We start from the raw sequence: 25,227 nt of genomic DNA, 5'->3' as shown, positions 1-25,227 counted from the left end.
GAGTGAACTTATGCAAGCACCGAAGCCTTTCCAGAGAAAACAGGATTCTCCGCACCTCCCTCTGGCTTTTCTCCCTACTGAATGCCGTGGCCTTCACTCAACCAAAGGAAATGAAAGACAGACTGAGACAACAGCATCACGTGGGTGAAGGTCAGATTGATTTTCAGCTGTGTGGTGCTATTTTATCACCCTCAGGACAAAAGTTAAGCCCTTCATTTTTTTTCATGTCTGCTTTAACAGAGCAACTTTTTTTTTCCCCTGAAATTTTTGGTTGGGGTCCATACCACTAAAATTATCAAGGATAGCCTAATTTAAAACATTTGTGAAGACTTTCCATCATCACAGTAAAATGCAGAGCAGCCCACACACCACAGCATTTCCATGAGTTTTCTCTATTCCCTGTATACAAACAGCGGCTCCTTGAAACTACTGAGGTTTCTGCAGTGACATTCACTGACAGCAAAGCAGACTGGAATGCAGCTGCTGGCTGTTCGCGATGATCCTGGGCACAGAAGAAGAGCAGTTGCTATCTCAAAAGGGGCAAGTTCACAAATTGTTTTTTCTCCCCATCCTCCCTTCCTTTCCTCTCCTCCCTGCTTGGAGAGGCCAAGCTCTCCGAGAGCTGACCCTCCCGCCTGTCACTCGGCAATCCAGATATGCACGGCCAATTACTGTGGCAGCCTCTGGAAAAACACGGAGTTTTGCTAACTCCAACTGCACTTTTCCCAACTCCAATACCATTTACAAAATCACTGTCCCCCAACTTGCTGTAAGAATTGGCTCTCCTCATTTGTCTTCTAATTGAGAGAGATTCTCCCCTAAGTAATAATGTTCTTTTCAATACAGTCAATTTTTATCTAGTTGTGTCTTCAAAACTGAACTGATTAACCTAAAATGAAACATTTTGTACCTCATAGATACATATTTGCATACCCAGTTATTGAGAGAAAGCATCTTCCCTCCCATTTGCAGTTTTCTGAAAGACATGAAACTCAGTATTCTCTCATTTAAGCTATGAGACAAGAATTTCCTACTCACTTGCATTTCCCTTTTGTTCTGAATCTTGGGTTGAATTTGTCTTATTTTGTGTGAAGAGTGCAACAGCATCATGACTGCCTCCTAAAGATGACAGTTCATCCTCCATAAAAAGCAAGGAATACTATCTGCTTTATTTATATGTATCAGAAGCCCTGGTCCAAATCAAACCCAGTTACCCTTGATACCATTGAAACATCTTGAAATACAATTCCTACATGAAACAGCTCTTGTAAAACAAACCACAACAAGTGTCTGTAAGAGAGGAAGGAGTAGTGACGGGCTGTAAGGTGACATCAAGCAGCTATCCAGGTTGGATCTGGATGCAGTCCGAATGCAAATTAAATAAATTGCTAGGTTTTGTGAACCAAGATTTGACTAGCACGTCTTTAGTTCATCTGAACCTAGCTGAGTCTGCCTCTGAAGCAGCACACGGAGCAGCATGATTTCTCACAGCACCACAAGGAGATCTGCAGTCTCCAGACCCCAGGATGGTTCAAGGAAGGCTCTGCATCTGCACAGAGCTCCAAGGAAGAGCCAGCTCTGGGACAATGGACAAGAGAGCAACTGCAGCTGAGTCAAGGAGAAACCAGTAACACAGCAAGGTGTAACTTTAATGTATAAACCATGAAATGGCTCGGTTACATGCGGGGCTGGGAAAGGGCAAATACCACCACAGCATAGGGAAGAGGACTGTTGAGAACAAGATGCAAAATGGCACAGCCCAGAAAGGAGCAAGCAAGGAAAAAGCCTTCGAGGCACGACCATAGGGACACACGCGCAGGCAACAGGGAGAGGAAAGGGCAGAGAGCGGCCACCCCAAGCACGCAGCCAGAACACGAAAAAGCACAACACCAAATGATGCAGAGACGGACCACAAGCTAAGCACTACCATAAATAACTGTCCTAGATGCATGATGAATTTTTTGGCTTGTTTTGGCTTGGTTGGTTGCTATGGTTGATTGATGCAGATTGAACAATGTACTTCAAACCTGCTTACACTACACTTGGAGTCCAGTAAATTACCTCTATTCGGTTTTGTTCAAAGAAAATAAACACAGGTGTGTGTATTTATATTTCTGTAGACCACGAGTATATAAAGGGAATTTACTCTGCTTCCATCTTTCCAAATTTTCTAATGAATAATTAGTAGATGTAGATTTCTAAAATGACCATTTAGTATAAATTATATCAAATCTCATTTATTTTAAGAGATATCATTAAGTCCAAAGTCTGCATGAGTGAACTGAGTTCACTGTAGAGGAAATGACTGGGAATTATGTTCAAAAATCTATTCAAATGTTTAATGTAACAGATTCCCTGGAGAAGACAAAAGCAATGGGCTTCTTCAGCCTTTCCTTATGTTCTCCTCAGCAAGCATAACAGTAATTGAGTAGCAACAAAAAGAGGAGCCAAAAAGTCTTTCACCCTTATGGCTGAGAACAATTTTCAAGGAAGCCTAAGGAAGAGATGGACCCACACTCCAAAACAGTGATGCTTTCAAGAGGAAGCTCACCCCCACCATTACAGATGTCAGGAGCAACAAAACCCACCTGGATTAAAGACCTTGGCTCTCCCACCAATTTCATGCATGTCATTAGGCAAATCAGTGTAGCCACAGTAATTTTCAAACAAAATAACTCAAGCTATTAATGGGGAAGGTCTTGAATTCTCCCCCAAATGCTGACCTCTCGTTCCCCTCATGTTGACATAAGGCTTGTGCAGCTCCATAAGGCACCAAATCTGGGAGCTGCACCAACTAAAAATCAGTCCCTTAAATTGTCAGCAATGTCAGCTCCCAAAGACAACACAAACCTTTTACCAGCATAAGGCAGGAGATGGAAGGGAGGAAGGAAGTAGTCCAGTAGCAGTCAAAACTTAAGCCAAATTAGAATGACAACTTTTTAATTCCATGATGATAAAAATACCAATTCCTTGTGTCAGGAAGGGGTTGCTAATCAGAATGTTTAAAGACTACAAGGTGCTCGAACGCCCTACAAAGTATTCAGTGTGAACAGACCAAGTACCTTGAAAATGCCAAATCAATTTTTCATTAGTTAAGACAATGAAAACTGCTTGTAATAAGCAAGATGTTGGAATAATATTACCTGTATTTACATGTAATTTAACTTAAATTTCTACTGAGTTATTTACAACAATTTTAAATTGAATATGAAATTACGAAATTCGCCCTACTATTAAAAGCACCTATTAAAATTACTTAAGTGAAACAGCATTCAATACATACATACTTGTTGCCAAAGCTTTGAAGAAAGTCAGAAGCTGCTTAGACCTCTGGCGGAGGTCCTCTGATGTGCAAGCCCAGCTTGGAGAGCAACAGCCTCTCCAGCAGGTGCAGGGAAAATGTGTCCCTTATTCAGTTTATTTGAGTGGTTCAGTCCAATACACAGTTTGTGAGAACAGAGGAGCTGCTTGGCAGATGATCCCGAGTTTGCTTCTTGCCAGCCTACGGCAAAGAAAGGCGTGAGACGCCCACGGACCACACAGGCGCCCAGCTGAAGTTGTCCCCGGGAGGACGCACACCTGGGTGGGTCCCTGCTGCTCCCACGGGGCAGGGGTGCGCGCTGCCGGCCATTCCCCAGGAGCCCGCGCCGCCCTCCCGCTGGCCGGCACTCGAGGCAGGAGCCCAGACTCCCGCACCCAGGGGCCATGCAGAGATGCTCCAGCGAGCGCTCCCAAAGCCAGCCAGCTGAAGAGGACCAACCCATGCTGGCACATTTCCCTAAAGCCAGCCGGCACCAGGGGGTGGAGGCTGCTTTCTGGCTTCCCCAAGCCTGGAGCACAGTTAATAACATGCCAGCTGTATCTGCAGACAAGCCAAGTTTAATGAGGCTACAACAAAAGCATTCAAATATGCACTACAGAACTTCTGTAGGGATTTTTTTCTAAAGCTTGTTTTTAAAAAATGAAAGATTGGAATTCTTGACAATGTTTGTACACACACTTCCTTCGTTTTTAATTGATTTTTTTTTTATAATTATATGCCACAAATTCAAAGAAATCAACATTAGAAAGACTTGTTTAATCCCACTACTTCCAACAGCAAAATTATGCTGTGTGATGAGTGCTTGAAATGCACTGCTGGTTGCTTTTTTCTTAATAAACATTGAAGTCTTAATTGTTTTTCCCCTACATGGCCAGACACCATCTTTTTGTCTGCCAGGTCTTCACACTAGGACAAGTCCTATCCCTCACCTCCTGCTCGGGAGCCAGGACAGACATGCCAACGTGACCACTGGCACAAGTGATGGAGGAGATAGCTGACCCCTTCACTCTCCTATCAGCCATGCCTCACCACATCCCTGTCTCTTACTCTGGGTCAAGGTACGCGAGGTATCAATAAGAGCATTGCAAACAGGGATTTAGAGACAGTGGAGGGAGCAGCAAAAGAAGTCTGCTTGGGCATGAGGGGATGGAGGAGGTAGAAGAGGGGCAATTGCTCGCTGTCTCCTTCACCAGAAGAACCAGAGAGTATCAAATGAAAGCAGGTGACAAAACTGAAGTGAACAAAAGGTGATGCTTTCCCCAATGTGTAGCTGAACTCTGGGTCCCCACCACTGCAAAATCTAACTGCACTTCAAAATGGAAGTTTATGGAAGAAGATTGTCTGAATAATTTGACTAAAAAGCATCATAAACTGCTCAGAATTAGTTTGTTGACAGCTAGGAAAACATTCTGGGGAAACAGCACAATGGGACCATCAGGCTGGCTCTGTACGGCCATCCTTATATGAAGAGTACTTACCCAACTGTCTGCAAAGGGACAGAGGAAGAAATCAGGAAAAAACCCCACAGTCTCAGTGCATCTCTTTTACACTGCTTACATTTGCAGTCTGAAGATCTCAATGGCTCTGAATCTGCCAAGGCTGTTGATATGGCCAACGGTTTTGTCCCTCAACAACCCACAAGAAGGCAATGCGTGCCCTTCAGCAGCGTCCTAGCCAGAAATAATCTATGCTCTTGTCCATCTGAGACAGGACGACCCCAGCACATCCTCCACCCAGCTCTCTAAGGCTTTATTAAAGGTCACTTTATAACAAGCACATATCTATTGTAGTCCCCAAGCTACCCTCACTGCAGTTCTGAACTGAGTTTCATAAACTGGGTTTTGTCTACAACCCCCTGAATACTGGGACCTGCTTATAGCAACACGGATCCTCCTTCCTGCAGGCACAGCTGCTCTTGTAGCACTCAGCAAGCTCCAGCCTGGGAAGGAACCCTTTCCACTGAAACCCCTCTGTCCTCTTTTTTTTTTTTTTTTAAATAAAACCCATTTATTATTTACTTAGATTTCTGTATGCTGAGAAACAAACCTGCCCTATGTAGACCCCAACAGTCCTCCCTCTGCTGTACCATGGCAATGGATTACCCTTGCAAACAGAAATCCGAAGCAGGAGGAGAAGGGGAGCTGGAGCTCTGTCACCCCTGGTGCCCCAGAAGGACTGTGTGAGGCCTGAGCTGGTGCAGGGGGATCTGGGCAGGCTCTGGCTTCCAAATGCAGCTCCTGCTGCACACAGGAGCTCTCCTGGCCAGCACCCGGCACAGCTCTTGCTTCACAGCATTTGGGGTGCTCCAGTCCCTGTGCATCTCTCTGTTGCAGATGCAGCAAAGGAGAAGAGACTGGCTTCTCAGCCAGCCAGGGGCAACCTGTTCAAGATATCCAAGGGACACATGTTTCCTTTAAGAGGCCTCATTTGAAACGTGTACCCACTTTCTCTTTTATCCATTTCCATGCATACCTGTGCTTATTTTGCAAACTACTTTTTGAACTAGATAAAAGCAGATAAAAGAACTCAATTAAAGGAGCAAGTATGAAAGAGTCCCTTGCCAATACAAGCAGGCTAACTTGTCATCCTCAGCTCCTCACTGGGCCATATGTTTAAAAATGACAAGGAAAATGGTCTTCCTGCGTGAAAAACATATGCTGCTTGAGGAAAGACATCATCATTGCTAAGAAATTTTGTGCAGCCTCAGAATGCATAGCATCCACAGTGACCGCTGGCTACATGGGGGCTGAGAAAGGGGTGGAGAGAGCTCATTACCTCCCTCCTGCCAGGGGTTTTGGTAACATGCAACCAAGCTGCCCACAGCCACGCTGGCAGCGCTCCTATCTGCACACGCAGTGCCTGGTACTGCCTCCCTTGCCACTATTCCCAGGGGGACCGGCACAAAGGTGGCCGTGGCGATTTGCAGGGGATGGCACCCGGCGCACTGGCACACTCTTATCAGCGAGCACGCTGCCCAGCTTCGCGCGCCGGCTCCCGCGCGGCTGCGGATCTGCCGTGGGCTCACCGCCGGCTGTGCTCTGGGACACCCTCCATGAGGCCACACAGCAAATACCCAGCTGGGTGCTTATGGCCAGCAGGCATTGTTTGAAATTCTCATGTCCCCCCACCACAAATCCTTACAGGCACTGGCATGCCTGTAAAATCCAGGAAAGCCTGAGAAACAAGTGCTGAGGCTCAGCCCCACTAACACCTCGCCGTGCCGAGGGGCTGAACACGGGGCCACGTGCCCTGGGCACAGCCCGGGGTCTCACCTACCTTTGCCTGTGGATGACCCTCCAAGCTGATGGGTAAGCAGCACTGTTAGGGAGCACAACACTTGGCACAACTTTGTCAAACATACGCAATATATGACACACTACACTAAAGCACATTTGCCATGTGTGGGGGCAGAGCCAGCGCCGGTGCCTCAGCACACTCTGCACGGGATGCGCTGTGAAACCTCAGCACGGCCAGGGGCACCGTAGGCTCTGTTTGACGTGAAATTTGCAGCTGTTCTTCTGCTTGTCTTCAGATCCCAATTCAGATGTGGGAATGTGCTTTATGTTCTACAAGATAAATACGTATTTCACTGAGCACCTGCAGAGAAAGCCAGTCAGCACGGCTCCTGATCAGCACACTGATTTTCTGGCACGTGCAAGCAGAAGTCCTAGAAAAAGCCTCTTTGCAGGCTGGTTGGGAACCTCCGGGAAAACTCAAACATCACCTGTGTGGTGACAGCAGTCAGGGCAGTCAGACCTCAGACCACCCAGCCACGTGTACCCCTACAACAATGTGGGGTTTCAGAGATCTCAACACAGAGGGCATGAATACTGACTGCAGGGAGATGTGCAGCACCTGGACACTGTGGCCAAGGCAGCTGCCGAGCCCTGGGGAGCTCTGTGCTGTCCCTGCACCTGGAGAGGGGATGTCTGTGACAAACTAAGGACAGGAATCTGCACTTGGAGCCCTCCAAGTGATTGACAATAAAAACACTGCCCCGGTGCCCATTTTCAGATCTAGACAGCAAGAACTGAGGACTCCAGGGAAAATCCATGTTTTTACAGTTTGTGATATTACTGAGCTTTTCTGGTGCCAATTTTAAAACACTGCTATGACCTCTGGAAAGAAGGGAAACTGCATTTCAGCACGACAACGCAGAAAAGAACAAAAAAAGGAAACTTGTTATTTTTTTAAGCTGGAAACACTAGTCAGGTTAAGAGAAAGGAGCAGAATTCTGGCAAGGACAAGAGCACTCAGACTGAGTCACAACACAGTAATTAGGGCCACTAGGTCATTAGAGACACAGCTGTATAAACTAGGTGTATAATTAAGTTTCCACACTGCTTTTTCACAACTGTATTTCAGTTTCTTTTGTGGAGGACAATCAGTAATTCATTAATTTAAAGACATAACAACAGCAGCAGCAAAAAGAGAGAAAAATCTCTGACTTGCCAATCAGGTGCAACCAAAGATTACAATTTTGGGAAGGGCTAATTTTGGAAATGTATATAAGACATCTCTCTTTGTCAGTGGGAAGTAGAAAGTGCCACCTGACAAAAACATTCATGAGACATTGTCACTTGTTGACAAGCTGCTGTATATGTGTTTCTGGATAAGCATCCCGCAAATACGGTTGCATGGCAATTAAAATACTTGTAGCAGGTGAAATAAAAGAAAATGCAAAATTATACACTAGCATGAAACAGTTACAGTACCTCGTTTCAAACGTAAGCCTAGTGTACAAGTTACAGGGCATTTAAAAGGAGCAACTGCAAGACTTTAATTATAAACTAGTTCCTACCGTACAGTAGTTTAGAAAAATCAGCTGCTTCCAAGCTGGCAATATCCATATATAGCTCTGCTGCTGTTTGAAACAGACAACCTGTAAAGTTATCAACAACAGAAGAGGACCTCATGAAATGCTCAGAGACCCCGCCAAAACCTACTTCTGTCCACTTCATTGATGTGTTAATTTGCTTTAAAACACTCTACATTCACTTGAGAATCTGAAGAAATAAGTTTACCTGAGACTATTCTGACCCATGGAGGAAAGGGGTGGAGGAAGCAAAAATAACACAATAAAATACTGGAGCTAAACTCAGACTAATGCAGGTGGATTAAAACACACAAGCAGAATGACAAAGCTTGTGACATTCTAGACACTTTTTATCTGACAACAAACCGCTTGGCACCAGCCACCAGACAATGATATATCACAGAATAGTTGCTTGATGTAGGGAGCCTCTGGTGCTTGTTGTAGGACACAGTTAAGTTGTAAATCCATGTGTAGTTCTTTACTCTTGTCACTAACACTGTAAGATAGCATCATGCTACACCTACACTGTAACAGCAGCATGCAAAAACACATATGAAAAAGGCTGCATGTCATGCCAATGGCAATTACTTAGTCCTCTCCAGTTTAGAGGATATGGGATACCAGTGAGTTGTAAAGTAATTTTAAAAGCTTAACACAGCCAGTGTATACACTAGGTGTTTTTATTTGTTCTCAGACTATTTTTCAAGATGCTGCTGTTTAAGGCACTGCTTCCAGGACTGCTGCAGGAGAATTCATTTGTGGGAGCAAGCTGGGAGACAAGGGAAGACATAGCCAGTAAGGAAATGTGATGTTCTTTTGGTACAAGCTGCCCCCATTTAGGCCCTTTTCAGATCCCCGTAGACACTGGGAACCTACAACCTGCAATCACAGACATCAGTCATGAGCAAAAGGCATAAAAGGCACCTAATTCTGTCAGAAGGAGAACATCTCTACTACACTGACATCAAAAGGAATGCCATGCACCTATGCTACCAGAGATGTCTAGATTTCAGCAGTGTTTTGTCCTCAAAGAAACAAGTCTGAAATACATGAAAAAGCAAGGGGGGGAATGGCTGTTTGTTACTTCCTTACATGTCAAAGCAGCTGCATTGAAACTGTATTATAACTTCAGCACTCTGTAATGAATTTCTAAGGGATTCCAGTGAAATAGATGGTTTATTCTGTTCTTTGGAGTGATCTCCTGTAATCCTGCAACACTCCTGAGCTACAATACCTTCCTAACTTCAGTATCCCAAAGGAAGTCATTAGTTATGTTGTATTATCAGCCTGGTGATATTATTACTACAAATATTACCTGTATTGATCTGGAGCCATGTAGACATGACTGAAAGCCCTGCTTCAGATTAAGACATGAAAATCTAGCTTGCCAAGAGGTCAGGCACTGCATTACAACCTCGGGTGTGTCAGGCAGGCATCACAGGCAAAAGGAGTGCAGGGTAACTAAGGACACAGGCAAATAGCTCTTTTTGTAGGGTAAAATATTTAAATATAACACACTTTCTAAGGAGGTCTTAGATTTTCACCCAGGTGGTGCAAGTCTTTTTAGCTGAACTGGACAAAGACACACATTTTGCATGTTTTCCTCAAAAATCCTCATGGTTATCAGACCATGTATCAAACTGGTGTATCTGAAAGGGTTGTTTTTACCTCAAGATGAGGTATGTGAATATCAAGCAATATTCCAGACTGTCTTCATGGAAACATTCTCATTCCAAAATATATGAGTGCAATCTTCCTATTTACTTAAAATCACTTCAGGACACTGAATTAAACTAAATAGAAAACAGATACTCTTGTTCTGGAACAAGGATTGTCCTCACATGGAGACTTATTTCATGTATATGCAGATAGTTATATGGTGCCTTTTTGGGACAAAATGTCTTTGCAAATCATCAGCACATGTGAAGACAGTAAAAGAAGACAAAATTATGTTACCTGCAATCAAGAAGAGCAATGGGAATACTGACAAATTATTTTGATATATCCCTAAAAATATAATTTATTTTTCTTAGACTCACTAACAGAATACTACACTGAGGGTAAAAAAAACCTGAGGTGTGAAAACACTGAATTTACATGAATAGAATCTCTAGGTTGCTATGTTTTAATGCAGATTTGCCTCTGGAAAAAAATTGCTCCTTTTCATAGCACTGCTGTCACCTGTCATAACCTTACGTTCCTCCTCTGGCGTCCCCATCAGCAGTGCGTGCTCCACTCTGCCAGTTGTGCCATTACAGCTGTTTGGGGACCACACAGGGAGCCAGAACCAAGCAGACATTTGGGCTAAAAAGAGCCTCCTTTTGGGGGGCTCACCCCCAGCACCATGAGCAGCTGTCCCAGCACAACTGAGGAGACCAGGCAGCGATGGAGCAGCAGCTGCCCAGGGCGCTCCTCCCTTGAAAATGACCAGTGTCCACACGGGCTGTGCCCTTTGCCTTCCAGTTTGAAAAACATGGGGTTTTCTGAATAGGAAGTTACATCCTCTTGCTTACTCCCCTGCAGCAGAGTGCCATGTGCAGAAGTCTCAGGCCAGTGCTGTGGCTGCCAGCTGGCTGGGAAATTACCCTGCAAGAGGTGGCCTTTCGATTTTACGCACTTTCAAGTTTGCAGCCTGTGTAGGGCTTAAATGAGAGTGCAGAGGAAGGAGCCCTGGGGGCAGGCTTAGGACTGCAATCCCTATCCAACTGCAGGCTGGGGAAAAGCCCCAACATGCCTCTGTCCTTCCTCCCAGCAAGCAGATGGGAATGAAAGCAGGGGGTCCTCTCCTCTGCAAGCCAGAGTGAGACAAGGGAGGGTGCTCTTGGGGTGGGAGTCAGACCAAGCCAAAGCCTCCACCTGACCCTCCCTCCCTTGCTGTATTCCACTCCTTGTATTTTTCTTTGCTGAGCATCATTTTACTTATGCCCAAAAAGGAGAGCAGAAAACATAGACTAATTACAAAACATATTAAGTGGCCAGTAGGAATATGCACTCAGGGGAAAGACGATGGGATACTGCTGCACCAGAGGAGAAACTAACCCTCCTGCCTTCTGCCAGCCTTGACCTACCCGTCTGCCATAACGGCAACTGCCTAAAAATAATTTAAATTAGTGTGGAGGGAAAAGTGATGGCAGAGTATTCAACTCTGGGAAGGTGAAAGATAAGAATCTCTGATTTAAATACATATGAACATATTCTGTGCTCCCCCTCCTAAGATTTTATTTAATCTTTCGTAAAATCTGCAAAGCTTTTTGCTACCCCTGTAAATTGGCTTAGCGTGCTCCGCTGAGTACCTGCTGCTACTGCCGGCCATGCAGAGGCAGCCCTGGAAAAGCAAGGTATGTTGCAATTGTTCACACCGGTGCTCTGAGCTTGTTCTTACTTTACAAAAAGTAAAATCAAGATCGGCGTAGGCTGATGCCATCCTCACTTCCATAAAATTCAAAAGGCAATGTAATAATAACCTAGGGAGAATGCTGTATTTTTTAGGGTGGGATTACAGAACTCGCACTATGAATTTTAATCTCAGGAATCATCATGTTCTTTTACGGGGTTCAGAGGCCTTTTTTCCTGGGAGTTTTGCACATTTCAGTAATTTAACTTTTTTAATCTTCCCACATTTGGAGCGAGAGAGAAAAATACCTGCCTGAAACTTTTAGCATTAAAAAACCCCACAACATTTTTGTCTAACGTAATTACTGACAGATTCCAATTGGAAAGCTGTTGCTTTTATTTTAATTTTATTAAAGGAGTGAACAAAGGCTACCCAAGGCACCACAATAAAATTACATTAACTGTAAAATTACATTATTAATTCTTTAATCTCACTTGAGGCCTCAAGCTGTTGCTATGTCCAATTACCCAGCTAACCACCTGTCAGAACTGTACAGCTAGTTTAACATTACCTCCAGGACAGTTGTGTGCCCTGTGTTCAGTCAGGTCTGCCAGTGAATCGAAGTCCTGCTGACAGTTATCACAGGTGTAAATTGACTCATCCTCCATGTCTTCATCTTCCTCATTTCTCTCTTCCTGGCTCGTCACACTGTTCCTCTCTTCCAGGGCCCGGCTGTCCTTCGCTTCGCTCTCCAGCTCTCCTCCCAGGCCACCTGCCAACAGCAAGAACATCCTCTAAGTTTGAGAGGTCTGAAAAATAAGAGCTTTAAGAAGGATGTTGCGCTTATTAAGATACATTTAATTACAGTCGCTCTCACATTATTCCCGACACCTTTCATTATATTAATGTGGTTTTTATATCATGTGGTGCAACAATTCTCAACTGTATTCTCTGCTGCTTAGTGCGAATCCTGCAAACACTCTCTCCTAATCTTCTCTGGTGGGTGTGTAGCAGGAGCCTCTAACTCTGTCATATAAAGTTGTTAGTGTTTTATCACTTAACCAGATTCTCAAAGCTTTAAAAATTGGCAAGATTAATTACAGCCCGCAAAGAAAAGGCATGCGCTGAATTTTAATTCTCAGTGCTCTCCTCTTCCCACCGCCCCCAAGCCCCAATATTAGTAACAACAAGAGAAAAAAACACTCTAGTTGAATATCCCAAAGCACACACATACCCCAGGACATGAGAGGTCTTGCTGAACTAATGAGAGGCACTCAGTGGGGCAGATGAGCCTGACATTGTGCTGACCTAGCTGAGAGCAGACACATTGCATCTGACCTTCAGGGCTCTCAGATATTTTTTTATCTTGGTCTGTGGCCAGAGTGTGGGCTAGGACATACATCTTTGCCAACCCCCCAAGTTTTTATCTGCATTTGTGCACAGGGAGATTGAGCTCTCTGACAGCTCCAGAAACTCCCTCTCCGTTGACCATGGGGTAGGTGGCAGGACAGCTGCTCACTCCCCCCAGTACACCCTCCATGGCCTTCATGAGGGATAAGCTTGCAGCCACATCCTCCTGCTTCCAGGACACCCCCTTGGCCACAGTGGACACAGACGTGCCTGAAGCCAGTCCATGCAGCACTGCGACAACCCTCACTTGGGTTCTCTGGAGAGGTACCAGAGCTGAAAATTCCCTTCTAAGTCCCTGCTGCCCTCTCAGCAGGGAAAGCATCCATTAGGCACACTAGCGATGCTGAGCAGACTTTGGTCACCGGCTGAAACAGAGCTGCCTCTATCTCTTCTGCACAGAGGTTCCCCAACACAGGTGATACAGCCCCAGGTGCTACACCTGCACTATTTCACTTGCCTCCGCCAGCACTCACACTCTTAATACACCCTGTTGGTATGATGGGAACGCTTGGGAAGTCATTCAGAAAGTGAAACAGAACCACAGACTTCCAGCAGAAGAGATCCTCACGCACTGGATGACCCCAAAAAGCCCAGGAGCTGCACTCAGCCAGGTAAGAGGGAGATGCCACCTTGTTGGTTTGGGATGCATTTGGGTTTTAAGCCATTAAGGAAAGACCAGCAAACAGAGAGATGAATTGTTTCTAAAATTAGATTGGCGCCAAAAAGATTAAGGACAAGCAATGCTGAGAACACAAAGCAAAGCTGAAAATAAAATTTATTAAAGATGAAAACTGGTTATCACAAGCACTGCAATTCAGACACACACATTAGTAGAGCTGTGCTACCACTATCCAGCCAGAGCACATTTCATACCATCTTCTGCTCTGCGCATGGTAACATAAATCAACTGGTGTAAAACACTCTGCAGCTTTCCATGGAGCACTCATAACATGACGTACCCTTCCAATTGCAATGGAAATATTAAAAATCAGTGCCTGCTCGTGGTGTGTCACAGCATCCCTCTTAGCAGTTAACTGATCTGCACATTTTCAGATTCTTTTACTGCTAAATTATACATACCTTTCTACTACAAAATTTCCATTAAGGGCAAGATATAATATTCATCTTAACAAATCAGATATGCCACTTACACAGCAGTAATGAATTTAAGGATTTAGTTATAAAACGTATCACTTACTAAGCACTCTATATTGTAAGTCATCATCCGTACTATGTTTATTCAATAAAATGCCACTAGCTGAACCTCATATTTTATAGACTCCTCCTTAAATAAAAATGTCTTGTAATGAAAAAAACCCACAATTCTGGTTCTCTTATATTACTATTTCACCAAATAATAAGTCACATTTAGAGCTATGCTAGCTTTGCTTTATTTCACACATCATTTAATGTACATATTCAAATTATCACTTGCATTTTGTAATATTTACTTGGCACACCTTTATACAGTGTCTCATTCCAGACTGCAATCACAAACATTTTAGCTCATTCAATCTTTTTTAAAGCCTGTATGTCCTGCAGACTTGATAGTTAATAAATCAGAATGTCAACTCTGCAGTTTTATGACAGAAACCTATAAAAAGAGTCCAACTGTATAAATGTAACCTAAAGAATTGGCACCTGCGTCCATGCCGCCTGCTGACAAAGGCCCCAGAGAAGCACATCTGAACCGACTTTGCCACAACCTGAAGAAGAAAGCTTTTAGGCAACTTTGGGGAGCTTTAAGGGACCTTCACTAATATTTTTAGCAGAAATTCTTTTGAGAGTTAACCTAAAGACCAGCTGATCTGGTGACTACACTGTGACAAATTCATCCTTGGTTTTACTCCAATACTTCGTGACTACACCAGGGATAAAGCTGCTCAATTGAGTCCAACAATAACAAATAATTTAGCACACTGCTTTAGGAAAAATAAATTGTACAATGTGAGATAAGAAAATAGATTCTGACTGCAAAGCAAAATTCCAGAAACATTTTTTAATTCCCTGTTGAATGGGAAATCTGATCCTCTAGGCAACTTCTCAAAAGTGTTGCTGCTTGACAGAGTTGTATGTCAAAAAACACAAGAGTGAAGCTTGCAGAATTATTTAGCAAATACAACACTGCTTTACAATGGGATTTTTTTCTGGTTTTGGCAAGTTGAAGGAATTGTACACATCTGCCACACCTCAGTGTTACTGTCCTTCAAACAACACGGTCTTCAGATTCCTCTGCTGAGAGCGGCACACTTGGTGCTTGCCTTGTGAATATCAAACACTGCTGAGAAAAATCTGTGGTGTTTCTTGGGTTTTTGACCTTTGTTTCTACTCTTTTGACCACAGGCTGCCAGCAGGGTATGTGGGGGTGCGGGTGGCCCTGGGGAGACACTTGCTCCTTGCCCAGGGGAGCAAAACAACCAGGGCAGTGATGGGAATGGGTGGTCCAGCCAGCAAGGAAAAGCTTCAAACGCAGCCCAGCTGCTCCCACAATGAGCTCAGTTTCCCTGATGAGGACAGCAGGCCACAAGCATTCCTCGGGAACTCGTTTTTGCAGAGCTCTGCTGTAGCAGTTCACAAGTTTAACCTACAATTTTCCTGCTGGCAAGAACTGCAGGAGCACCTCGCCCCTGGGTGCGAGCATGCTGCCAGAGGGGTTTGGGTCACCTCAGGAGGCCAAGACACTGCTGGCACCAGGAGCAGGTGTGGCTTTGGAACAGGACCTGGCTCTGAGGGGACATGTCTGTGCACCACCAGGCAGAGGGGCTTCTTGGTTGCCAGAGCCAACAGCACCTTTTGTTGTCTCTAAAGATCAGTGGCTGCCTTGTGGCATCAAGCACAGATAGATGCATTTACTGACACAGCTAATTTTTAAGATTTGATTTTTAAGCCTTGGATTTTAGTGAGCTTAATTTGATAGTAAGTAGTTTCTATCAAGATTGTGTAAAAAATTAGCAATAAGCACAGTTACCAGCCTGGAGGAATTTGTGCACTGAACACCACTGCAGGTGCAGCACGGTGCCACAGGCACACAGCTCACACTGGGGTGGTGTGCTCAGCACAAGGCTGTGGGCAAATGCCAGCAGAAGGGAACTGCTGGCACCAACAGGACAAATAATCAGGATAAATGAACACTGATCAATTGAGGTCGTAACACTTGTTAGGAGTAATTTCTAAATGACCCTGCCATATCCAATGGTGGTTCTAACAATCATCTTTTATAAGTAAGAGAAGATACAATTTGAGAAGTCAGTCTTAAAAGTGCACCTCACTACCAGCAATGTCAGGAAACAGGGCAGGGGGGGCTTTTTTTGTTTTTCTTTCCTTTTTTTTTGCCCCCCCCCACCTTTTTCCCCCCATAGAACAGTAGAAGGCCTGCAGGGCTTTACACAAGAAGAATATTTTACCCTATGACCTAAACAATCTGGCCAACAGTCAGGAATATGTTATTCTAATTGTCACTAAAGTTAATGTTGTTTATGACTCTTGGTTTTTCTATACAAGCCAGCTTATGCTCTAGAAAGTTACTATTTCAAAGGAGACATAGCAAGAACTGGGAGTTTTCCTGCCTGACCTGGTGGTCCAAGGAATGTGGCAAACTTGGCAAAGCTGAAAAAGTGAATTCCCAAAGGCCCAGTTTGAAAGTTGCAGTCAGTGAAATGCCTTCTGAGCTGCATTCAGAACAGCTCTGTTACAGGAACAATGCACTCCTAAAGCCAAATATTTGAAAATGGATTACATGTACCATGTTCAGCTTGGGCCTCGCTGAAGTCAAGAGCAGATTTCCAACTTGCTTCAGTCAGCCTGGGATATATGGCCCTGCCGCCAGACTGGGACTGTGCTTGGAGCTCAGCATGGCACAGCCTCAGCCCAGGACCACAGTGACAACCCAGTCACAGGAGTCACAGCAAACTGCTTTGGGGATTTTGGTTAGTGGGGCAGGACTGAAAGCAAAGCAAGGCCAGAGCCACACTGGAAAAGATGCTGATGCCTACCTACAATTTCCACTGAAACACTTGGAAATGGGTAACACCTTGCAATACATGAGCCAGAAAAATGGAAAAGAAACCAACCTCAGCTTATTTTTTCTCTGTGGCATCACTTATGGACAGTTTAAATTTATTATTTTATCAACACAATACACAGCCAGCAAGCCTATCTTTGTGCCAGTAAATTTTCTGGGACTTTTCTTTAAGTTTTTTTTAAGCCTGTGGACTTTTTGAACCTGGGATTTATTTTAAATCTAGGACTGCTCTTAGGAACATGCTATTTAGTGCAGGGTCATGCCTGTCTTTAAATAGGTCCAAGTATGGGGCTTCCATGAAGAGTTGCTTCTTTTCAGCAGGGACCCACTGATGCAGTGCTAGGCAGCACTTTCCATCCCAGCAACTTTGTCACACAGAGCTAAGGCTGCAAAGTTATACTCTGCAAAGCACCACATAAACATCTACACACACGTGCACATGCACTGCCCAGGTCTGACAGCTGGAGGGCAAAACATAAAACAAAGAGCAGAAAAGAAGCACCTCTTCACTCCCTACCTTAGCCCAAACAAAAACAAACAAAGGTCTCACAAAGGACTATGGTTTTTTCTAGAAGTTTTCCTGAGATGCAGGACAAGTGATAAAAGTACATGGTACTGAAGAAATAAAAGCTTATTGCTGGAGGAGTAATGGGTGCTGGCAAACAACTGACACCTCCTGGGGCTTGGCAGAGCCCAGAGGTGCCCACCCAGGGGTGCAGCCTTCCTGCTCTGCGGCCACAGGGCTACCCCAGCAAGACAAAAGGAAAGGAAATTTCATCCATAATTAGGAAGTGAGAACAAAAGAGACAAATGACTTAAAGGAAAAGCCTAATCTAAACATTCGTTAGTGAATGTTTTGCTCAGTGTCAAATGCCAAATCAGTGTGGGGGAGGTTTCTACTTTTATGTGGTTTGTTACATTTTAGTGTTGTCTTTAGCACTGTAACACAGAAAGAGAGTCCAAAGTTCTCTGTACTTGTGATCAAAGAATGAACAAATGCCAAAAAAGTCACTAGTGTTTCAGTAATTAAATCACAAACAAACTTAAACTGAAATCTTCATCATAGGGTGAAGTCTTGCCTTTGCTGGGTACTCCCACTCTGTAGCTCCTCAACATTTCAAAAACTGTCTTTTTTAAACACTTCCATTTGGAGCACAGATATGTGTGTGTGCTGCCTCTCAATGGGCCAGGGCCCCCCTGTGAGCTGCTGTAACCTCTGCAACCATACCCACACAAAGCTGCCAAAAATCTGCTCCAGCCGAGCAAACCAGGTCAGAAAGCGTGGATTGCAACCCAGGACCAGGACCAGGTATCAAAGGCAGCTCATTCCACACATCAAATCATCACTATGTGCATCAAAGGCAAGCAGGTTTGGTGCTCTATCACACACTACTTTCACATGGTGTCAAACCACATGTGGTAAAGAAAAAAGGTGCCTAGCTGAAAAACAAAGAGCCAGAAAGGAATAATGCGTGAAACACCACAGTATAGTCATGCAATGGTAAATCACATGGGATGACTACGTGACAGGGCAGAGCGAGCAAAGTGCAGGCACACAATCCTGCTGACACTCAGTTGCCATGCAGTGCTTCTCTCAGGCTGAAGAGATCCATGCATCAGATCTTTCCTTCCCTCAACAAGGGGAAAAAAACAATCATAATACCAAAAAAATTATTTGATCCAGCATGTAGTTAATGGTGTTGGCCTCCTAAGACTTACAACTTAACAAAATTGATCTCACTGCAGTACTGTAATGAAGAACAGTAGGATAAGGCTACCCTCGAACCATGAAAATTGCATATTGTTACCTCCTCATGCCCTCCTAGGGCTATGGCCACTGCAGCCTCTGTGAGCTGTCATTTGTCTGCCTCTGACAGCAGCCTCCACCAACAAGCAGCAACGGTGGCTACAAGAGCTTCTTTTGGAAAGGCAAAGGAAGAGGGAGAGTGCTCAGTGCTGCGTATCTCTGCATAATAACCCATGGGATAAACCACAGATTATACCAGTAATACTATTTTGTGTGAACAGTGCTAACAATAAAATATACAAAAGTCAGAGACTTTAGGAAGCACACATGACAACATTTCACAACAGAGCCTTATTACACTCCAGTACGTATTAAATTATATTAATTTCTAAGTAAATGGACAGTTCTCAGCATTCTTCAACTTGGCAAAGAAAAACTAATTTAGTAGGGTACAGCACCTCTTTCTACATCTGCTGGTACACACACTCTTTGAGAAAGGGGTTCCAAGCACCCCAGGAATAACTGCTGCCAGCACCAACACTGTTCCTGCTTCTGCCAGCCCTGTACCACTCACAGAACTGGTGCTGACAGCCCTGCACATCCCACAGCTTCCTCTCAGCAGCCTTCTCTTAGCTTACGTACACCAACACTTCTCAGGGAAAATGTCCATCTTCCTTCAGACAGGATGTGACTTTCTCAAATTAGCAGCAGTTTAAGAAAACCTCAAGTGTCTACCTGGAGTTTAAAGGCATGGAAAGTGGCAGGAACCCACACCAGAGGACTGGCAGCTCATGGCACCTTCCTTTGCTGTAGCAGTCACAGGTATCACACACAGAATGGGTAACACACGTAAACCTCTTGCCTTGCAGCGCCTTGCTTCCACCTGAGCCCACCTACATCTCTAGAGAGTTATCTTTGCTATAGAGACACAACTGCCCTGTTTTGTCCCATGAAAGCAACACTCTGCCATCTTTGCCTCCATGCAAATCCAACCTTGCTGCTGTGTGTAGCAACTACCAGAACAATGTCTATTTATACAGATGGTCCTGGCCCCAAGCTCTCTAGACCCATCTATTTACATCCAGCATCCAACCTGAAACCCATTAGGCTTTGCTCAGTCAATGATTCTTGCACATCACATTCACATACACAGACTCACCCTACAACCCTGGTTTTCTTGGATCAAGACTTCCATAGTATCCTTTAATCAACATACTAGAGAAACCTTTTAATAAATGCTGTTAATTTTTTTATTGATCAAACTGTGAGCCATTTGAGCCATTTCATTTTCCATTATAGCAGAAATTTCCTACAGGAGCATTCAGATTAAGTTTCTTTATTCTGTCTCTAGTAGCATGTCACTTTTCATTATTGCTTAAAAATTAGAAAGCAGCTTCTCTGTTCTTTATGGCTTTTTTAAGTTTAGTTACTGAAGGGTTATTAAACTTGGAAAATATACAGACAGGCATAATGTGATGAATAAATTCCTCACTGTCTCTAACCAACTTTAACATTAGCTTTTTTTATAATTTTTAGGTTTATTTTCACTGAAAGACTGCCTGTAATTATTACTCATGCTCTCCCCAAACACTTATGTTACTAAAGTGTGAAATGTCTTCTAACACAAAGACAGTTCTCTGGGAAGTAATTACAAAAATGCATTCAGGGGCAATAATTTTATATTAACTGTCAGCAGCATACATCTTCTGAAAAGGCACTTGTTATGAAGGAATTATTTGTGTGGAATTTGAAGGCACTGAAGGCAAAGGAAAACTGCAGAAACACATTAAACTGAAACTCCAGCTCCCTCATCAAGGGTCAGTTTATGTTTAAATCATTACCTTGAAGGCAACCCCACACCTTCCAAAGAGTCTATTAGAAAGACAATTCCAATTTATGCACAAATTGGACTCAGACAAAGTCTCCAGTTTTCGGTGTAGAACAATTTACACCCCCTTTTTAAGGAAATTTCTGAGCAGCTAATCGAAAGAGGTATGTCTGAAAATTATGGCCTTCTATTAACCTTTCACTGATGACACTAAAAATACTTGCTACTGATTTATGAGTAGTAACAAAAATAGTGACCTCAAAACTGACCAAGCACATTAAAAAGATATCTGTGTCTGTAATGGCTGCAAGAAAAGATTTAATGAGTATTTCACAGTAACTTTTAGCCTACAGGCCAATCCCTCAGTCCTTAGGAAGATGAAATAACTCAGTAAAAAATTTTTAAAAAGTGAAACCCAGCAACAGTGATTAACCATCACACCATTTTAAAAGTGTTTTTTAAAAAAATCAAATAAGGAAATCATATAAACACCACCAAACAGTAAAATTTCCTCTTAATCGTAGCTGCAGGTAATGTTTCAGCCTTTCTAGTGCTTTTACTAAAATGATTTAGATGTTACTATGCTATGTGACAAATGCACTTACACATGAAAAAGCGGACAAAGAGCTGAGTTATTATTATTTATTTGCATGCAAGCAGCAGTGGGATTGTACTTTATAGTGTTAACAGCACATAGTGTTTATCAGCTCTTCAGTGTTTGGCAGCCAGTTTAACGGGATAAATATGGGATGTAAACACTTTTCCGACACAAAAAGCATTGTAAGTGAATTTTAGGGAACCCAACAAAAGGCAGAGAACGGAGCAGTCCAGAGCGTGCCAACGTGTTTGGTTGGAACAGCACCCAACTGTGGGACGCTTGCCAGTTACTGACCACGGTCACCCCCTGGCTGCCCTCCCGGGGCCAGGGCACAGACACTGTCCCCCCACAGGGCTCCGAGGAGAGCAGCACCCCTCTTTTATACTGGGGCCTCCTCCTTGGAAAGGACAGGCTCAAAAGCCAGTAGATGTGCTTTGTACATCTCTGGGGCATCCAAATCAGGAAATGTTCTTGCACCCAAACTGCTCCACAGTCATCTGCAGCAGACTCTATCCACTTACTCAAGAGGTGTGATTGCCATGCAACAGATTATCTGCCTCTGAAAAAAGATGCTGCTGTCCACCTCCAGATTCCTATGGTGCATCTGAATGGGAGCAACTCCCACCTTCAGTTCCAATAATGAGGTTCAAATCAAACCAGATCTAAAATCCATTTTAGATGCATGCATTTTAGATATAAAGTTCATTTATATGCACAAGGAAATTAGGATGCAGCAAGTATTAAGTTCAAAGAGCAGTGCACTTCATAAAAATGTGCTTTTCACTTTGTTACACACAACTGCTAAATAATATTGACCATCATACTCTAATAAATACATGTAACTTTTTGAGAAGAAAAATGGCACTTTAAGCATATGAATATTTTAATAAAACTCAACTTATTGTTTTTAAAGTCTCTGTTGAAGAAAAGTATTCTGTTTCCAGCAGTTCTATGGAATTCCACTCACAGCTAACACGGGACTTCTTAATCACATTTTAATCTATAGGCATGACAAACCCTTTCCTTTCTTTGAGGAAATGGTGTGAACGATTTTCTTTTTTTTGTTTTTTCTTTTTGTGGCTTTTTGATTGTTTGGGCACTTTTTTACTTCAAGGTAAAGCCAGATATCTGCAAAACTTAAATCTATAGCTCCCTGAACAGACAGAAAATTCAGAAGGCTTAATAAAATTCACATGTGGCTTGTTATTGCAGCTGCATATCAAATGCAAAAATAAGGTATTGACTGGTTCTGCTCAAAATAGCAGCTGCTGGAACTCTTTATTAAAATAAACCTGTTGATTTTCAAAGAGAGAAAAAAATCACAGATGATGTAATTTACCATAAGTGATAAATGCCACTATGTATTTTGATATCTGAAACCCCTTTGCCTAATCCAAAATGCAGATTCCTTTATTGTTCCTACATAAGGTCCAGGACTTTGAATTGTCCTACCTGCATGGAAGTTCTGGTCCTGGAGAACAGGGTATGTGAGTGTACAGCCCTCAGTGTACAGCCCTCAGTGTACACACACAGGAACAAGATGTAAGCAGAGCAAGGCCTCCATATAAAACACCCTCTTAGGTCCCTGAATATATTTCCATTCAAAATGCTCTTTTCCCATGCTTGAAATACAGATTTGTTTAAAAGTTATGCTGAAAAGGAATGCCTTTCACAACACAAACCACTAGGATCTTACAGGTAGCATTTACATTCCTCCTTTTATACCTATAAAAACCCCACAATGTTAGGACTGAGAGGGTAAGAGAGCCCTTTGCAAACTGTCAGGAAGCAAGGGGTGGAATCAATACAGAGGGAAAAAATGGAACAAGAGCAAAAAACATATTGGGGTAGGAAGAAAAATACACATAGGCAAATTAGAGAAAGCAATAATTATTTCACTGACCTTCTCATGGGTCTTGGTTTGCTCAGAACCTGCCTGGACCATTTTCCACTGGGAATGACAAATGTGCAGCTGAACGAGCACAGAAGGAACCCACTTCTGCTACAACTGTGCCTGGAAGTCTTCAAAACTGTGATTAAAGACTTGAGAGGCTTCTGTGGGGCAGGGTTTGTGGAGTTAGCTTCTCGGGTAAAACTCCTGTTTTTATCCAGGGTACAGAGGGTTGAACCTGGACCACAACTTAGTTGTGGGTTTTTTTGCCTGATCAAATACCCTGCATCATCTTTGGAGGAAAGAAACCTCACTGGCTTTCTCTCTACAGATATGGCTTACTCTGGAAAAAAAGGTGTTACAAATGCACCTGAGGGAAAAGCCACGTTTTCCCAAGCCCATGCTCGAGTCTCTCTGCGACCAGTTACTGCTGGCAGAGGCTCACACGGCTGCTCAAGGGGAGCCTTCCATGCTGGACACTGCCAGCACAGCGAGCAGAAACTGGGAAAACAGGACCTTTACACTGCTCCAGCTATGGCTGGGAGGGACAGCTGTAGGTAACCCAAGTGATTTAAGGGCCTAATACTCACAAGTGGCAACAGACTGTAGTAAAAAACCATGAAATTGGAAATTAATGAGAGTTAGGCACCTACATGTCCAAATGGCTTCCGAGGAGCAGGGCTTGCAAGCTTTCAGAAATGTTACCCTCAGGTCTCGTTGTGCATCTCTGCACAACCAAGCACCAGGCTGGGCACTGTGTCTTGGTGCAGGGATTCAAACCACAGCAAAAGAATTCAGTTAATGAACGTGAAAAAAAGCAACTGTTATAACAAGATTCTCAACCAGAAAAGATATAAGAAAACCATAGTATGCAGCACAGGAAAGGGCATTTAACAGGTGGTCAAGTTATTAGAGAACCATTGGATTTTGCAGAGCCTTCCCTCCCACATGCCCCTGGCCAGCCCCTGCTGCACAAACACACACCGAACCTGCCCAGCAGATACACCCAGGAGATCACCACAAGACAACAAGGGATGACTCAGGAAGTTTCCTGCCAGTTCCTGCTCATTCTCTCTTCCCTGGGCTTAAAGCTATGTGATTTTTGGGCTGTGGGCTCAGTTAAATTTCAGTTTGTGTTTAAAACAAGCCCACATACAAAAATTAATGTACCTCAGATTTCCTTTCTAATTTCTTTCCTTAATACCAAACTCTGAAGTCCTACACGTTTCACTTGACAAAGCCATTAATTCAGTAATTTCACATAATTAAATCGAGCAAAGCAGAGTATTTAAATTGGAGCTAAGTAAAATATACTTCTGTGCAGCTCATGCTGTTAGAATTGTGCTGCATGCTATTCTGCTGCTGCTCATTTATTAATTTAGGATCGGCTGAAACGTGACACTGTGTAATAAGGAATTCATTGGCTTCAACATTATTAGAAATAAAATAAAATAAAAAATCACAGACGACAATGAATCAAGTACCAAATGAAATAAGTTAATCACTTTGAATGAGCCCTCAGCAGAGCACTTCTGCACCCAGCTGAAACTGGCACCCAGGTTTGCACTTTCCCTGTGATAACTAATTTCTGGATGGAGGTTTTCAGCTATTTATTGCTAGAATAAGCAGTGAGCTGCACTAGTCCTCCAACGTGGTGATCCTTTTAGCAGCAATAACACTTTTTTCCCTAATATCTTCCTGCATTTTTTCTTCTAGTCCTATGTGGTAAAGAAAGTGTGAAAAGACATTTAAAAGACTTAAAGCTAAAATGACTTTAAAGTCTGGTCTCCCTCAGCCCCTCCTCTCATTCAGCAGGTCCCACGTGTCAGAGCAGGAGACAGGAGTGTGTACACAGCAACACGAACTGGCAGAGCCCTTGGATCTAGCATAGGATGATGGATGGCAAAAAAGAATAAAAAGGACAGATAAAACCCAAAGTTCATATATTTGCTGGCAAATGAGTAATAAAGGTGAAGAAATTAAGATGGAAAATAATCCAAATAGTGGAAATACTTGAAATAATTAACAAAGTCTCTCCAGAATATAGTGGTGGTGGTTTTGGGGTTTTTTTCATCAGTGCTTTCTGCTTCTCAAATTTCTCATGAATTACCTTAATTGGGCTCTTCCAGGTATGCTGGAAGTTCCTCCACTTCTTCCTGGCCTCGAAGGACACCTGTGAGAGGGGCAGCTCTGGACTGCTCATGATAGCCCTCACCAGATATTGCTCATAATGAGCCGCTCCCTCTAATGAAAAGGGGGG

General features: G+C 43.4%; 1 protein-coding gene across 4 annotated transcripts in view; it reads right to left on the bottom strand.

Moving 5' to 3' along the window:
• Positions 1 to 25,227, bottom strand: part of ZNF423 (zinc finger protein 423) — a 187,448-nt gene that overhangs the window by 148,301 nt on the left and 13,920 nt on the right. The window contains exons 1-3 of one of the 4 annotated variants that reach the window (XM_017740839.1): positions 12,350 to 12,434; positions 12,044 to 12,244; positions 8,124 to 8,204 (exon numbers count right to left, since the gene is read on the bottom strand). In XM_017740839.1, the coding sequence (XP_017596328.1) occupies positions 8,124 to 8,204; positions 12,044 to 12,140 (178 nt within the window). In that variant the 5' untranslated portion in view covers positions 12,141 to 12,244; positions 12,350 to 12,434. Of the gene's footprint in view, positions 1 to 8,123; positions 8,205 to 12,043; positions 12,245 to 12,349; positions 12,435 to 25,227 lie in introns of those variants that run through there. The other 3 variants (XM_017740842.1, XM_017740840.1, XM_008638799.2) reach the window with 3 other exon arrangements.

Source organism: Corvus brachyrhynchos, unplaced genomic scaffold, assembly GCF_000691975.1.
Source record: "Corvus brachyrhynchos isolate BGI_N302 unplaced genomic scaffold, ASM69197v1 scaffold26, whole genome shotgun sequence".
In the NCBI taxonomy this organism is placed as follows: domain Eukaryota; kingdom Metazoa; phylum Chordata; class Aves; order Passeriformes; family Corvidae; genus Corvus; species Corvus brachyrhynchos.
This window is presented reverse-complemented; position numbering and strand designations above follow the sequence as displayed.